At 36.3% G+C, this 17,308-nt stretch overlaps 1 protein-coding gene across 3 annotated transcripts in view; it reads right to left on the bottom strand.

Annotated features, from left to right (window-relative positions):
- gabbr1b (gamma-aminobutyric acid (GABA) B receptor, 1b) overlaps nucleotides 1-17,308 on the bottom strand; it is a 137,686-nt gene that overhangs the window by 94,166 nt on the left and 26,212 nt on the right. For all 3 annotated transcript variants that reach the window (XR_013190460.1, XM_077196426.1, XM_077196427.1), the window contains exons 2-6: nucleotides 13,210-13,293; nucleotides 8,270-8,334; nucleotides 7,485-7,623; nucleotides 4,458-4,643; nucleotides 4,344-4,361 (exon numbers count right to left, since the gene is read on the bottom strand). Coding sequence is in view for 2 of the 3 variants with exons in the window: in XM_077196426.1 (XP_077052541.1) it covers nucleotides 4,344-4,361; nucleotides 4,458-4,643; nucleotides 7,485-7,623; nucleotides 8,270-8,334; nucleotides 13,210-13,285 (484 nt within the window). In the remaining variant the exon portion in view is untranslated. The remainder of the gene's footprint in view (nucleotides 1-4,343; nucleotides 4,362-4,457; nucleotides 4,644-7,484; nucleotides 7,624-8,269; nucleotides 8,335-13,209; nucleotides 13,294-17,308) is intronic.

Raw genomic sequence — 17,308 nt, 5'->3', positions numbered from 1 at the left:
CACTGAATGATTTCCGTCTGTGTCCAAAGCAGCCTTAAATGGGATGGTTCACCCCAAAATGAAAATGAAGTCATAATTTACTCACCCTGGTGTTGTTCTAATGCCATATGCCCTTCTTTCTTTTATGGACCACAAAAGGAGAATTTCTCTTTCTTTTAAATGTCCTGCTCACACTCGTCCATATAAAGGCAGGGAATAGCAAACAGCATCGTGCTTTCTTAAAAAGACGCAAAAGTATCAAATTAACTCATGAGTCACGTGTTGTATATTCCAAGTGTTCTGGGGGTATACGATATAAAATATTCTGAGTTGAATATATCCATTGTGTTCATCATAAAAAAATTTTTTTAGCACGTTCATATCTGTCAACTTTCATTCTGACTGTCAAGTACACAGATACCTTTTTGTGACTTCTAGGCGTCGTATTTCGTGTTGTGCTTTTGTTAATCTTGATATCTCACAACTTCTGTGTTTTTTTTGTGTGAGAAGGAGTGAACTGCGGAATGAGCCGTTGTGTAGCTGTGCACCGAAGACCAACGGCCAAGGTCAAGATTTGTAAACCCCAGAATACTTATATGAATATATGACAGGTGTCAAATGGGATCATTCTGTGATACATTTGTGTCTTTTTTAAAAAGCATGATGCTGGTGGCAATTCACTGCCGTTATATGGATGAGCACAAAAAATCTCCTTTTGTGGTCCATTAAAGAAAGAAGGGCATACGGATTTAGAAAAACACTGGGGTGAGTAATCTATGACTTAAATGTTCATTTTAGGGTGAACTATCCCTTTAAGTACACAATCGTAATGACGCAATAGATTAGACAGTACAAATGTGATCTGCAACAGTTGAAGGTATGTATAGATACGTATATAGCCACTGGTGTGCTGATTATCATGGATGTTAGCAGACCTAGGTGATATCAGAATGCATGTAATAACCTGGGAGTGTATTTCCAGCCAGGTAAACTGTGAGAAAACACCATTTACTAAGTAGATGTAGCTCATAAATCATCTACTCTTCCCATCCCTCCTCCCAAATTGCCTTTTTTGCAAATCTATCTCTCTTATCCCACAGCCCCCTACTTTTGTGCCCCCTCTACATTACCCACCCCCCCCCCCCCCCCTCTCTCTCTCCCATCTCATTTCCCCTCCTTCATTTTCATCCTTCTCTCCTCTCTCATTTCCTGCTGGCCGGCCCTCCATCACCCTCTCTCTCAGTTTGCAGACATCACTGCCATATTGGGACAGTGACACCTCCATTAATCAATTCAGCAAAGACCACGGGCTGATCTGCACACAGTGTCATGCACATGCCAAAACTAGAGGACGAGTACAATTCATTCACCTCAATCTGGCCCTGTGGAAGTCAAGGTCATGCAGTCCATTGGGGAATCCGTACGCAATATAAACTGAGGTACAGTCCCGCTTCCTTTGTGGTAATCAAATATTTTTTTTAGATATATACCATATGCATGGCATTAAGGGGATCTCATTGGTGAGGACTGAATAGCAGTCTTAAAAGGATGTACGGCTCGCTGTGCACTCAATACTGCCATCTTCTGACATGATTCTGGTATTGCATTACCAACATTAACTTGTCTAATGCTGCCCCCTACAGGTTAGTAAGTGACTCACTAACTGCTGAATGAAATACTGCCCCCTTTTGACAGGAAAGTAGAATTTCAATTGACTCTTTTATTTGATTGGGGAACTTCAGAGTACTTCAGTTCAGACTCAACAATGCCAATGCCAGTGTATTTCTTGAAAAAAAAACATGGATTGTTTTCCATTGTAAAACACACAATGCGCATTTAAGATTCAAAACCAGAGGAAGTTTCAGTCCCCCCAAAAAATTTATATTATACAAATATTATTATAATTCAAAATAAATAATAAAATAAAGAAAAAAAAAGACGTTTACGTTCCCTTGTTTAAAAAAGTGCATGTTCATATACAGTTAAAATGAGTACTTATGGAAATTATATACTTTAAAAAAATGTACTTAAGTGTGAACTGAATGTAATGTTTTTTACGCTTATTTGCATGTTAATTGCAATTAAATGAAAATGTATTGTAGTTTAAATTTATATTAAATGCAATCAGCTGCTTTTTGTGTGCTTTTTTGACCCACTTAACTAGTACTTGAGTATATCTCTATATATAATTTCATAATTTCTATTTTCTTTGAAATACGGTTAAAGTGTACTGCCGAATGTATTGACAAGCATTTATAGTCAACTAAAATATAATTTAATGTAAGTTCTGTTAAAACTTGTAGATCATGTATTTAAATATATTTGTAATTACAGTTTTGCAACGATGACATGCAATTTAGTATGTTTTAATATATCAACTTTAAATGTAAAAATCAAATAACATACTACAGTTAAAATTATAATCAAGTATTTTACATGTGCTTTAGTTTCATAGTCAACACATAAAACTGTATTTCTTTAAAAAGTGTACTTTTCTTTGCACAACAAAATATTATTAAAAGGATTTAAAATGTACTTTGAAGTAAAACATTTAAAGTTGATTTGACATTTAAATTGTACTAGTGTATTAAAGGGATAGTTCACCCAAAAATGAAAATCATACCATCATTTACTCACCCTCAAGCCATCCAAGGTGTATTGGACTATCTTCTTTCATAGCTAGCTGAAGAGTAAACCTTGACCTGACGCATGACGAAATGGCGTACGCAGAAGCGCAGAAGATAGAGCAGAACAAGAGGCCTGAACTTAAGCCCCGTTTACACCGCCGGCGACTTTGTTGCTGTATGTCGCTAGGCTATGTACTGTGAAGTCGCTTGTGGGCGTTTGTAGTGCTGTCGCTCTAATGTTATTGGTAGACTGCATGTCTGGCCATATCTATACAAAATACAATCACAAGTGATATACACAACTACATAATTTTAATTTGACTAGGAATTAGGCTAAAGAAAACAGTATGCTGTTGGGAGATGTTTTTATATTACCACAACGTGGATTCAGTGGATTAAATAATTTACTAGATTAACGATCGATCAATCAACAAGTTAAACTCACTCATACTGTCATAAATTACTAAAACGTCATTCGAATTTGACAAATAATCAATTTTCTTGTCCCTAATAGTCAACATAATGCAGGGGAAACTGTAAAATGAACTGAAGCAGTACTAAACTTGCATCATAAAATAACAGTTTGTTTTTGGTCAGATTTCTGTTCCTTTATTAAGGCTCAGATCATGCCAAGCTTTCAACTGTGCTTTAAAAATGTGTCATTTGCGTTTTTCTCTTATGACAAATCTTATCATAAGGAATATTACTTACTTAATCTGCTTCTTCTGTTATCTAAATTTAGTATTTATAAATGTAAATTTGGAGGAAACAAGCCTTTGTTTTTAATTTTAAGAGCAGAAATTCAACAATACCTGAACACAATACTGGGTTTGAAAAATAAGAAAGCTGCAAAATACGTTTCAATCTGTAAACATTTTCACATTTTTGTTTAACATTTAAGTTTGTCACTGTTTCTGTATGGGTTTTTTTATGTTTGTTTGTTTATTTAGTTTACTCATTGTACTGTAGTTGTAATTCTTAAAAATGTAATAAAAAAATAAAAAAAGATAGAGCAGAACAAAACACCGTCGTAGGATTTCGCTATAAGAGAAGAGGAGCTTGAGTTTGCTGCACAGCCCTATTTCCGCGAGATGGGTTACTCTTGTGGCACAAGTCAACTTGCGCAGTATTCTTAGGTTCATCTGCCAGAAGCGGGTGATTATAGCTAATAAAGTTTTAAATATGGATATTTTTCTTAAACAGACGGATCACTTCGCTTCAGAAAACCTTTATTAACCCCCTGGAGATGTATGGATTACTTTTATGATCGATGGGTGCATTTTGGCCTTCAAAATCTCCCCCCCCCCCCCCCATTCACTGCCATTATAAAGCTTGGAAGAGCAAGAATATTTTTAATTAAATATAACTCTGATTGTGTTTGTCTATCCCTTTAAAAACAGTCATGGAAGAGTACTCTGTGTAAGTACACTTAAGTGGCCTTTTATTTCATTAATATTCTAATAGCCTATCTGTGAGCATAGTTTATTAAAATACACTTTGTATCTATTACTTGATTCGCCAAAAATCAGTTTGACATGATTTAAGAAATACGTTAAAGACTGCATACACAGAGATAACACTAGATATGTATCCACCCAAGTAGCAAATTTAATTGATGTGAAAAATCAGAGCAGTGCAAAAACTATTTATGAATAAACCAGTGTCCATGTCTCCTTAATAATTACAATATTGGTCTTATCATATTGTACAATGGAAAGAATAAAAAATAATTCTTACCTGTATAATGTCTGTCATCTACATTAGAAGCAAAACACAGGAAAAAGAGAATAACAGAATTATAAGGAATGGTTAAAAGATTGATTCTGTAATTGAAAGTACATAAATACTCACAGTGGCAGACGGGTTTGGGTGAGTCCCACTTGCCCAGCTTAGTGCAATGTGTGCTGTTTCTGCCCACCAGGATGAAACCCTCCAGACAGCTGTAGTGAAGTATTGTGTCCTCCACAGCTGGGCCTGGAGGGTGTACCGTCACACGGCCGTTCTCCAGAGACGTCCACACCCGCGGACACGGCAGCACTGAGGCGCAAACAGCACAGCGAAGGGTCAGTTATACAAATGTACGCCTTTTAAGATCCTTCAAAATCTGATTGAACTATTATATTGACTTGTGTCACGATCAGGTCCCGATGAGGATGATGAAAAAGGTTCAAACAGGTTCCAATAAACAAAAGGTTCTTTGATAAAACAAAGTCAAGTAATCCATAAAGCTAAAAGTTTCGTAACAGCGTGTAAAGGATAAACAAATGAGCATACGATCAATACCAGACACTAACTGAATGAAAACTTGTTGCTTATAGGTGGTTTATATTCATTTAAGATCTATGCTTCTTGTGAGCAGTCTCAAATGGAAATTTCCCTCATGGGATTAATAAAGTTTTTACCTTTTAATTACTTTACCTAACCTTTATAAGGCACAACAGTGTTTTAATTCATCTGTCTAAAGTGGTGAAAAGATAAATGATGGCAAAAACCAAACAAATCATTTAGAGAGACCAATTATATAACACACAATATGCTGTTATAACTTATAGTTCATATTTCCGCCCGGAAGTGATCATGTCAAACAAATCATTGCTTTCTGTCAACACCATCTGTCTGATTATAAAACAGCACAGGACAGTCTGAAGGTTTTGTAATAGTTATACGGTGTCTGTGTGTGTGTGTGTGTGTGTGTGTGTGTGTGTGTGTGTGTGTGTGTGTGTGTGTGTGTGTGTGTGTGTGTGTGTGTGTGCGTGTGTGTGCGCACTTGTCATAGCTTACTTTTGGAGAAAATATTGCCAAAAAAGACTTATCCAGACGTTAGCTAAATTAGACAAAACCTCCATTTTGGGGATGTCCTCAAAAGAAAAAAGAATAGCATACTTTTCTTGCTGTGATGTACATTATGCACAGTGTACACTGATGTTCAAAAGATTGAGGTCAGAAATATATTTAGCAAGGATGCAAAATTGATTAGTAAAGTGACACTAATCTTCAAAATGAATTGAATGAATTTCAGATTCTGAAAGTTCTGTTTATTTGAACCCTAAACTTTGCAATCTGAATCACATATTTATTTACATGTACATCACATGTATTCCAAACAAAACCTCAGAATCAGCGCACACACAATGCATCAGTCGGCCCGTTCAGAACCGGAGAAAGTCACCAGAGCCACTGTGAGGATACAGTAATTGTCATTTTTGTATTGTTGACACTTCTAAAAAAAGAAAGATTACATATGTCTGAAAAGCTTTTTTAGCAAATACTTGCTACATTTTAAATCTCCTCCACTGACCAGTTTGTATAAAATATATTAAGTCATAAATATATTGATCATGTGACACTGAAGACTGGAGAAAATTCATTCAGCTTTGCCATCACAGTTATAAATTAGCCTACCTTTAAAATATATTCAGCTGCAATTTTAAATTCTAATTATGTTTCACAATATTACTGTTTCTGTATTTTTGATCAAATAAATGCAGCTTTGGTGAGTATATTTCTTTATAAAAAGTTTTTAAAAATGTTACCAAGCCCAAATTTTTGAACGCTATTGTATCATGTAAATAGTGTACAGATGAAATACCTGGATGATTTACAGTACTCCATTTGCCAATATGTGCAATACACAACAGATAACACTTCATGGAATACTAGAATGCGATCCTGCTTGACTTAACCATTCATTTCAAGTGTGATTAATCAAATGAAAAAAAGTCAAGAAGGAGGTGTGCAAAATTGCAGCTGATTTGATAAGGTTTTTTAATAACTGAAATAGACACTGAATTGATGAGGTCATGTGACAGCAATGTAGGATACTAATGTCTGGGATGCGTATCATTGTGGACAGCGTATCGTTTCAATGAATTCCTCACAATAGCAGCCACTGTACAGTGTATACTGTGCACTGTGCACTAATGATCATCCTTTTTTTTTAAATAGGCACTTTTATTTGTATGCATAAAGACCCAATTTATACGGTGAAAAATAATATAATAAATTAGTGTAAAATATTATTTGGAAAATACAGTATTTATCACATTACCTTATTACGTTTTATTTCCCTATACACTATAATACTTTACTGTTAGATGTATTTATTTATTTAATAAAAAAATGATGTACTCATTTTCATTGAGCTAGTTTAAGCTAGTCGAAGCTTATTTTTTATTAATTACTTATACACTGCTTTTCACTTAACTTTTCCAAAGACCCAAAGTCATCTTTAGTTACTTACTTTTGGAGCACAGTTAGTCTGTGGTAATTACAATTAGCTTAATTTAAGAATAACAGATGTCAAAGAGAAGTTAACTATCATTGAGATATAGTAGGTAAAAATACACGTTTGACTTTGGAAAAAAAAGTGAAAAAGATATGGAAACGAGAAAGTTTTAAGATTGAATTATCTGCGCTCTTGACATTTTCACATTAAGTCCGGACTGCTGGTCTATCAAACCAGATCTATGCGTTTCCCTGATAAACAGGTTTACTAGCGAACTGTAAAGAACCCAACACTAATCTATCATATTTCCTAGTCTTTATACTCCTTAAAAATTCATTTAGAGCTCATTTAGTACATTTGCGGGTCATCATGATGTAAATCTTTCCTCTTTTTTACTGAGCTTATAAGACTTTCCAGATTTACGTTTATAGCATTAAAACACAGTCACTGACCTCAAGCAATATGTTTTAATAATTTTTTTTCTGAAGATGGCTGAAACCATCATGTAAAGTTAACGAAATATCTCAATCAAAAAGTAAGTCAAAAGCCAAAAAATGATAAATGTGGAAACTATTCATGCCTCTACTTAAGATATGTTTTATCTAGAAACATTTTAGACCTTTGCAGAAAACAAAAGAAGGAGTTGAACATACAGCATTTGCTGCGCTGGTTCAGGTCAGTCCAAGTGCCGTCAGGGAGACACTTCCTAACCTTTGGTCCCACAATCACTCTGCTCCCTCTGCAGATGTACTCGATTTCATAATCCACCGGCAACACCTGAACACTACGAATCTGCATCCAGAAAGAGAGAACTCTGTTACAACAAATTTAATCATGTAATCACTGTTAAAAAGTGTGGGGTCAGTAACATGAATTGGGACTTTTATTAAATTTACCAAAAGTGACAGTAAAGACATTTATAATTTTCCAAAAGATTTGTATTTCAAATAAATGCTGTCCTTTTGAACTTTCTATTTATCAAAAAATCCTAATATATATATGTATGGTTTCCACAAAAAATATTAAGCAGCACAAATGTTTTTAATAAGTTTCGTGAGCAGCAAATCAGCATATCCGAATTATTTTTGAAGGATAATATGACACTGTAGACTGGAGTAGTGATGCTGAAAATTCAGCTTTGCATCACAGGAGAATTTTGCATTTTAAAAAATATTTAAAAATTTTAAGTTGTAAAAATATTTCACAATATTTCACTGTATTACTATACTGTATTAATATAATATACTGTACTGTACTGTATTTTTGATCAAACAAATGCCCCATGGTCAGCATAAAATACTCATTTTTAAAAATATTAAATTAATACTACGACCCCAAAATTTTCAACAGTAGCATAAACTTGTCCTTCTATCCTCCAAACTCACACAGATACACACATTTAATCTAATAAACTAGTAATAAATGAAATACTTCACACCTGTTCCTGGGTCAGGCCCCTGTATCTGATCCCGCCATCTCTTGGCGGGCGAATGATAGCACAACCTGATGGAAAAAATATGTAGATAATCAAAGATAATCATGTTTTCTGAAGGATGTCTGTGAAATCCTACTTATTACATTTATCACAATCTGCAGTACTCATTTTGTCCATTAGAGGGCAGTCTCTCCTTTCTGAACATCTAAGGTAGCTTAGAGCTAGCAGAAGCAATGGCGACAGTCATGATGGAAGCTCCTGTGACGACCTGAGTCGTTTGTTCGAATTCACCATTCTTGCCACTATTATTGAATTGGCTAATTATAGGCTAGATATAGGCTAATATATATATATTTTACAATGGTTTACCAACTTTACAATGGTTTCACTAGCAGAGCCTATTGTAATTACAGACTACAAATATAGGCATATATAGTACTAGTACTCCTCAACACAAAATTTCCCATTATATTTGAGTCATTCATGTCTCTGCATAAATGTGTGCGTGTCCCCTGGGCTCAAGGCTCTGCCTGGGATTTGCTGTCAGAATGAAAGAGCGCTGTAGCTGTAGCCTGTTATTACAGCCTGGTTCACCTACAGTGTCAGCAGCTAATTACAGTCATCACCAAACCCAGAGCCCAGGGGCAAGACAGACCAGCATGACTGTGTGCACTAGTGTGTTCACACGTGCCTGTGTGTATTAGTCATTTTGTGTGTAAGGGTATTTTTAGGGACAAAAACATGAGCAGCATTATCAAAATCAAATGCTTCCCATTGGCTTGCTGTTTGCAGCTTTGAATAGACTGTAGAGTAGTTTAAAATGCCAAGTCTACTCTGCACAACAGGTATTCTGGCATTTTGTGTGACTGCACACTGTAGGCTATTCAAGAAGACCACGTACACACTGCAGATGAATACGTCTTTCACTCTTCTACTGAATGCTTAATCTCGTTCTGTATATGGAACGGGTCGGGATGGTCATCAATAATGTCATCAATAATGACACTTTGTTAGCTTTATTTTTTTAGCAGTGTGGTTTAACCTTAACTGTCACCATCCCAACTAGAAGGACGATTGGCGCTCTATTTATTAAGGCTATTGCCTTTTTTTCGTATAACATATTTTTAGTAATCATGATAAATTAGGTAACTATAATTTGAAAGCTTACGAACTCAAAATTCATCCTGTGAAAAGCATTTTGAAATTGGACATTGTGTTACCGTGGAAACGGTACTGTCAATTCTTTTAGCAGGCTCCTCCTCTAGTAGGCGGTGTCAGGTTTAATATTACAAAATGTACAGTATATTATAATATAATATACAAGGTATATATTTTTTTCCTACTATGAAAGTCAACTCGTTCTCTCATTCTGTCATTCTTCAAAATATCTTCTGTTGTGTTCAGCAGAAGAAAGAAACTCATACAGGTTTGAAACAACTTGAGGGTGAGTAAATGATGACAGAATTTTAATTTTTAATTGAACTATTCCTTTAAGGTACAAGGTAGGCTACATAAAATTACTCAATGTGTTAAGAAGTCTCCATCGCTAATATTAATCTGGTCAAAAAATGGTTAACATCAAAAAAGGTTAAACTGTTGGTTTCCATGTTTTTATGTTTGCTAACATGTTTTTTGTTTTTGTTTTTTACTCCTGTGTTTCTTGTTTACTAGACAAAACATTGGCAATGGCTTTTATTAATGGCTATTATAAATGGCAATCAACGCTCATCTGCCACTGTGACAAGGGATATTCCACAGGCTCTTGTTTCTGTTCAACAGGCCATAGAACAAGACAATTATGCATGAGGGGGATTATATACGTGAGGATTTATGTACTTATTATGGATGTCAGACATCTAATAGTGTTGATATTGTGTTTCATTAGTCGTTCAGCTTGGGTAAAGCAGACTAGCAAAGCTTGTAATATCTGAGAGAGGAAGGAGGCAATTAGAGCTGGATGGAGAAGACGTGAGAAAAAATTCAATTCTAGATGCTGACTGATGTGACCAGTGAATAAGACCATTTTACACACCCGGAATATCAACACACTACATAGCAAACAGAAACAATTAAACAAATAGATGTACACAAAAACTGACACACAAATCCCTTGAAATGCTCTCTCCCTCACACATACACACATGTAGGGTTTTTGTGATGTACAAAATTTAAATTCTAACTGAACCCAACACCTAAACCTTACAGAAGACGTTGTTTTTACATAATTAAAAAAAACATAATTTAGTATGATTTATAAGCTGTTTTCTTCAATGGGAACCAAAATTATGTACCCACAACATATTTTTTTCCCCTATCCTTGTTCCCACAACAATACCTGGACCACACATACACACAATTAAAGTTGGGGGCCAAGACCTTTTTCTTATTCAAATACATTTCTTTGTAATTGAAACAAAGCTGACAAAAAATAAAATGTAAATATTTGATTATTCAAATTAATATAAAAAAAAAAAATTAAAAGTAATTTGTGTTGCCTTGGCAATTAACTGAAATCAAATAAGTTGAAGTACTCAAATTAAAACTAAAAGTAAAACTGAATTAAAAAAAATAATAATAATTTGAAGCAAAAATAGAAAAAAAAAATGGTCCACTTTAGACATTCTACAAACTATAAGTAACTTTTCAACTACATGTCAACTAACTCTCATTAGAGTATTAGTAGGCTGTAATAGACTGTCAGTAGACTGTTAGGTTATGGTTAGGTGTTAGGGTTCGGGTTAGGAGAACAAGTTGACTCGCAGTGTCCAAGTTATTTATAGTCAGTAGAATGTCTGTTGGGGGAGCAACAAAATATAGTGTTAGCAGATATTAAGCAGACAGTCTACTAGTACTCTAATGACAGTTAGTTGAAATGTAGCTGCAAAGTTACTTATAGTTAGTAGAATGTCTAAAGTGGACTATCGAAATAAAGTGTAACCAAAAAATAATAAAAATAACAAAGCAAACCAAATTACTAAACTTAAACTTTAAATTTAAAATATTGATAAATACTAGTATATAAAAACTAAAATAGCCGGTTTCATTCAATAAAAATACTGGAAACACTGCTTTGAAATGTATGAAATGAGTAGTCATACTGAGTGCTGAATATATTGTGAGTCAATAGTGAAATTATGTTTTGGCTGAGTTCTGAAATTTGCAGTTTGTGAATGAAAGAAAAACTTTAATTATATGTGATACATCCACGCCCAAGTGTCAGTATAAGTCCAAGACAACCATATCGACCAGTACAAAACAAACACCATATTACCAGAGAATGTCTAATAAGGGGAGAATTGGCACTGTCTGGTTACTTCCGGTTTCTGGACTGGCTGCAGTAACACGTCTCTGTCCATGCGGGGGCACTCTCAGGCGAGTGCAGAATGAATGGGAGTCTATGGGGTTTCACCCCCAGAAATCCACTTTTCTCAGGATGTAATTTTTTGTCAAGTAATTTGAAAGTTGCATTCAAAAGGGGGGGCTAAGATAATACACTCAGCTGAAAATTGCATTTTTAAGTTCACTTATCTGTTCTAAAAATCCGTTCAAAAACATGATGACGTCACATAATAGCAGAATGCTAGCGTGTTCCGGCCAACAACGACCTAACCTGTAAGAAATCGAAAGCACATAAGTACTCGTTCATTCGACTTTTGGTCTATAATCTATAATTAACTTGCGGAATCAACAATAAAATCTACGTTGATTCAACGACAAGCAGGAGAAAGGGATACATTTAGCCATCTAGCTCCATAGACTCCCATCCATTCTGCACTCGCCCGCGATCACCTCCAGTGGAATTCTAATTGAACTGCAACCAAGATGATATACAACGGGGCTAAGAGGAAGTGCCAAGACTCTCCATAGACGGACTCTGATATTACTGAGTGCAAGTGGCGGCTTGTCAATAGGGGGCGCTGGGGCGCCGCCTCCATCAAAATTCCAGAAATATACATGTATACAAAAACGATATAAAAATGAAATTAAAATAAGAATTAAAATAGTTTACTCATACGATGTGCAGGCTGGTAGTAAGAGCCTCAGCATTTGATAAAAACTGGCTTTAATCGGTTAACTATTTTCTATGTTTTCAATATGTTTCATGCGGTTTCATCATGGACAAGGGACGGCGAACAAATGGATGTCTATCTGAGTCCTTAAATTTTCAGCCAGCATATGACCTGAAGCTGGTTTCTAATTGGTTTCTTAAAGATTCTCCTCCGGAAGCAGGTCGCGTTTCGTCCCTGGCGAATCAGAATTGGATACATGTTATTTTATCCAATCAGGTTCTTGTCACCTGTCATTCAACTTTACACTCTTGGCCACTACTGCGAATGCACAGGCGACTCCGCCAAAACCTTGCTATGCTGATCACTTTCGTAGAGATAATGGCAGCAGTTAAACCAAATTCTGTCATTGATTTACAAAAAAAACCTTTCACAAGGCGTTCGCCGGAAGAAAAAAAAAAGATAAAGGATCTAGGACCGGACCAACCCAATTTACAAATCCAGCAGCAGGCCAGTGACAGAGGACGAAGCTTCACCCACGCGTGTTATGAGAAACGGAGGTGGCTGGCTGGATGTGATGTTAACAATGCCCTTTTTTGCTTTCCCTATCTTTTATTTCAAAGTCTCGGCACTGAAGTTTTGTGGACAACAACGGGGGTAAGAGACATCAAACATCTGAAATTTATTTGTATTTATATTCACCCCGTCCCCCCAAAAATAATTATCACCAGCCGCCACTGCTGAGTGCACCTTTAAACACAAATAGTATTGTTTAGTATTTTTCTTTAGTATATAATTTGTACTGAATTACAGTTCCCATCCTTATAAATAATGTTTAAAAAACATAAATTACAACTGAAAACATTGAAATACAGGAAATTGAAAAGTTACACAAATCCATATGTAAGAAAAAAAGTGCAAACACATCTCCATTACCTGTGGTCGTATTACGTGAGGCTATGGTGAGGGAGAAAGACCCGAGGAGAAACGAAAGAACAAACGCGAGGGCCATTCTTCCACCTGCAGAACAAGAGAAAGAGAGAGTCGATGCATTATCAGAAGAGGAACGGGTGAGTGTGAAAACCCTTAGAGAGTGATGGAGAGTGATTGTCTAAGGGTGTGAGATGAGTGTGAGAGAGGCCCCTGAAGGACGAGAGGACAGGAGGAAGTACAGTAGAGTAGGGAAGAGACAGGAAAGTGGTGGAGGTTGAGAGAAGGAGGCATGTGGCGAGGAGAGAACCAGAAGGGTAGCGAATAAACGGCACTTGCGGACAGACGGATCTGAACAGCTGATCTCTTATTCTAGATTCACAGTTAGTCTACCACGACCAACCAAATGAGTCACTCGCGGCAGGGTGCCTTCCCTTACCCAGCCTACAGATCTGCTTAATATCTGCATCAAGGTGCAAGCACTGCCCAGCCATCCCCCATCAATATTCCCTTTCCGCCTAGCTGCTTTCTGACTCAGACGCGCAAACAAGCGCCACTGTTGGTGTAGATGGGGGTGGACAAGATGAATGATAGCTGTTGTTTCAGTCAATGGCTATTGTGTATTTATTGGTGTTGTTTTTGACATGAAGGGTCCCATTTTGTTAGTAGCAGCATATGCATAGCAATTGAGATTCAAATACACTTAAGTCTTGAATTTGACTGGCTGAGCAGCATTCCTAAAATGAAAACATATTTACAGCGTATGAAAACATAGACCACAATGATAACAGCACTGTACATTAGTGAAGGAGATTTTTCAATGACTTCTTCTGCAGATTGCACTTATGGCAGGAGATGATGACAAGTGACTGTTTTTATAAGTGAATCACTGAGTCATTGCCTCAACTAATTAATTCAACAACACTAATTCATTGTTAAATGAAACAAGTGACCGTCTTCATGCACAAGTTATTGAATGAATGACTCAACTAATCCATTCCCCAACACTGATTCTTTCAGGAATGAAACAAGGTGTTTTTAACAATGAGACATTGAATCATTGACTCAGCCAATTCATTCAAGGTACGAAAGAAGTGACTTGAGTGATTGAATAACTGACTCAACCAATTCATTTAACAACACTGATTTGTGTAGGAACAAAACAAGTGACTGTCCTTATGAGATATTTTATAGCTGACTCGATTGACTTATTTAAGAACACTAACTCATTTAGGAATGAAAAGGTGACTGTATTTGTGACTGAGTCAATTAATCTTTAACTAAATCGATTCAAAACACAGATTCATTCAGGGACATAATAATTGACTGCCTTAGTGTCTTTATATCACTTACATCGAGAAGCATCCAACTGCATGAATCTTACAATTTGACAATTTGGACTATATGTAGAATTCAGAAACCATTGTTATTAGCGACACCAGTGGCCGTTAAGTGAACTGCAGCAAGCAACTTATTGCTTGTGCTCGCACTCATGCACACATTCCATAGTGAGGCGAGCGAGCCTGAGCCAAATCAGAGACGTAATGTACAAGACACTGAACGTCATTCAAGGCCATGACATACTCACGACAAAGTTCCTTTTCATTATTTGCTTAGAAGTAAAAACATGTTAGAAATACCTTTGTTGCGATATACTATTAACAAATATCGTGATGCCATCCATGCTGATGAGAGCGACGTTTAGATGAATAGGCTATGTAAATATGCGCTGCACGCTTTCCTTTTAATAATAAAATAAATACACAACAAAAATGACAGCAGAGTGAAAACAGCAGTTATGAAAGAATCTGACCATGTGGATATGTTTGCACCAGCTCTGCAATTAACTGGCATCATGTCGAAAGATGAGGTAATTGAAATTACATTGTTATGATAATAAAGTATATTTGAGAATAGACCATACAGTATAGATCTGGTTATGTGGGACTCTAGTTTGAATTAACCCCTTTCTTTGTAGACATTACAGTACAGAATGGCTCTTTCGGAATTATCCTAAACATTGTATAAGCATTCATTAATGTGTTATTGTAGTTGACCTTGTTGAATCATTACAGATTAACTTTGTTTATGTCAATGTTACCGTGAAACAGCAATGTTTTTTATTTATTTTAGTTTGTGTTAGAGTCTGTGTTGTGCTGTGCATTTGTTGACATTAGCGGACTCCATCTGGAATAGAATGGAAGGCTCTCGGGAGCACGCGTAAACATCACATCCTTTTGATTTTCCCAGCAAAAACGTCCTTCACATAATAATCATTGTACATGCTTTCATAGACAACCTAGGAAGGTCTTGTTTTTTTTAAAGTTTAATCACAAGCTGTTTACACATTGGCAATAACAAAATGATTAATAGATGAAAATTATTTAATGTAGCCCTTTTAAACCATATATTATGTTGCAGCTCCTAAAAACGTTACTGGCCAACTGGTGAGTAACTCACTAAAGCCAAATTCTACTTGCATTTGGTGCTTGGCGAGTGTTTATTTTGAACCTTGTTGACAACGTCGAAGTAAATGGGAACATTAAAAGGAAGATGTATACTGTAATAGCAGGGTATGTTCATAAGTCCCTATAATGAGTGTGGAATTGCAGGGAGGCAAAAGAAAAATATGCTTCAAAGAGCTGAAAAACCACAGAGAGACAAATCTGGGACATAGAGCACGTAAACCACCAGCTTCGTACACGGAACTGGGGCCAATGCACACACACGCTCACATTCACTCAAACACAGTCTGATTAGACAGCCAACAATCAACCAGGACTAATCTACATAAATTAATTTCACCCAAATTATATGCTAATTTAAAATACAGGTAGCAAAGCAGGAAGTCTCAACTCCACCAGAATGCTTTATACTTCCTGCGCTGTAATCACAATGGAAGCAATTTCTAGAGATTATTCACGGTTTCTAACAGTTCTCAAAGGAGTATGAACGAGTATATGAGCCATAACACATTTCATCCCACACTACAAAAGCAGACAAGGTTTTCCGCTGTGGGTGAGCAGTGTGCTGTAAAGGCGATCTTTGCATGAAAGGCAGGTTAGGATTAACTTTAGCTGGAGAGGAAAGATTTTCATGAATGCAATGAACATATGGAACTGCCATACAGCCTTGACAGGAAAAAAGAGAATGAAAGGGAGAAATAGACAGAAGCTAGCATGCTGCCTTGCCTTGTCTACTGCCTACATTGGCAGCTGTCTTCTAAGGGGCTGTGCACACAGGACATGTTCTTGCGTTCTGTCTGCGCTAATTGTTGGTCTATGGTAAATATGGACTAGACAAACATATTTGTCCGTTACGGAACGTCTCACACCACAAGTGTGTTGTCCTTACGATTCTACGCCATGTTAAAAATAGTTTGACATGCAGTGCAGTAAATCAATGTCAGTTTTGAAACAATGGACCAATGAGGGGTTCTAAGATGAACCTGAGGACTTCTTATTTACATATGTGCAGGCATATTGAGTGTTAAAGGTAGTTGCATGCATGTCTATAAGCTTTTTGTAACTAACATCAATATTTTAGGTTACAATTTAAACAAATGTATATGGTAATTTTGTAAACCCCCCCCCCCCCCCCATTGTTTTATTTTATGGTCCTGCAGTCTTTCAAATTATATGAGCTCATTAAAGCAGCACATTTAATAATTAGCAAAATGCCATGACAACAAATTTCCAAAAGTATTTAATGTCAAGCAGGCTACCCATTAGCAAAGGTGTATAGGAGTTAATGCCGCTATAAACGTGCCTTCTGTTCAATTCTGTTACGCTCCATCAAGCTGTTTTTTTATGCTAGGATGTGTCCTGTGTGAATGTGCCTGAAGGAATCATCATAATAGAAATGTAGCCACATAAGAGACTGATTTAGAATGCTAAATAAACACTGTGCAACACAAGTACTTCATTTATTAGTGCTCCTCACATGAAGCACACAAGAGTTGTGTCCCAAATGAGATACTATACATATACTGTACACTTATACTATGCACTATACTCAACCATCAAGTGTATGAGGTTATAAATATTATACTGTCATCTAGCACTGGAGTCTGATAGCTAGGGTTGCCAACTGTCCCGAATTAGCC

The sequence above is a fragment of the Siphateles boraxobius genome, unplaced genomic scaffold (genome assembly GCF_051911475.1).
Source record: "Siphateles boraxobius isolate OS27281-9 unplaced genomic scaffold, OSU_SipBor_1 35, whole genome shotgun sequence".
Taxonomy (NCBI): Eukaryota; Metazoa; Chordata; class Actinopteri; order Cypriniformes; family Leuciscidae; genus Siphateles; species Siphateles boraxobius.
This window is presented reverse-complemented; position numbering and strand designations above follow the sequence as displayed.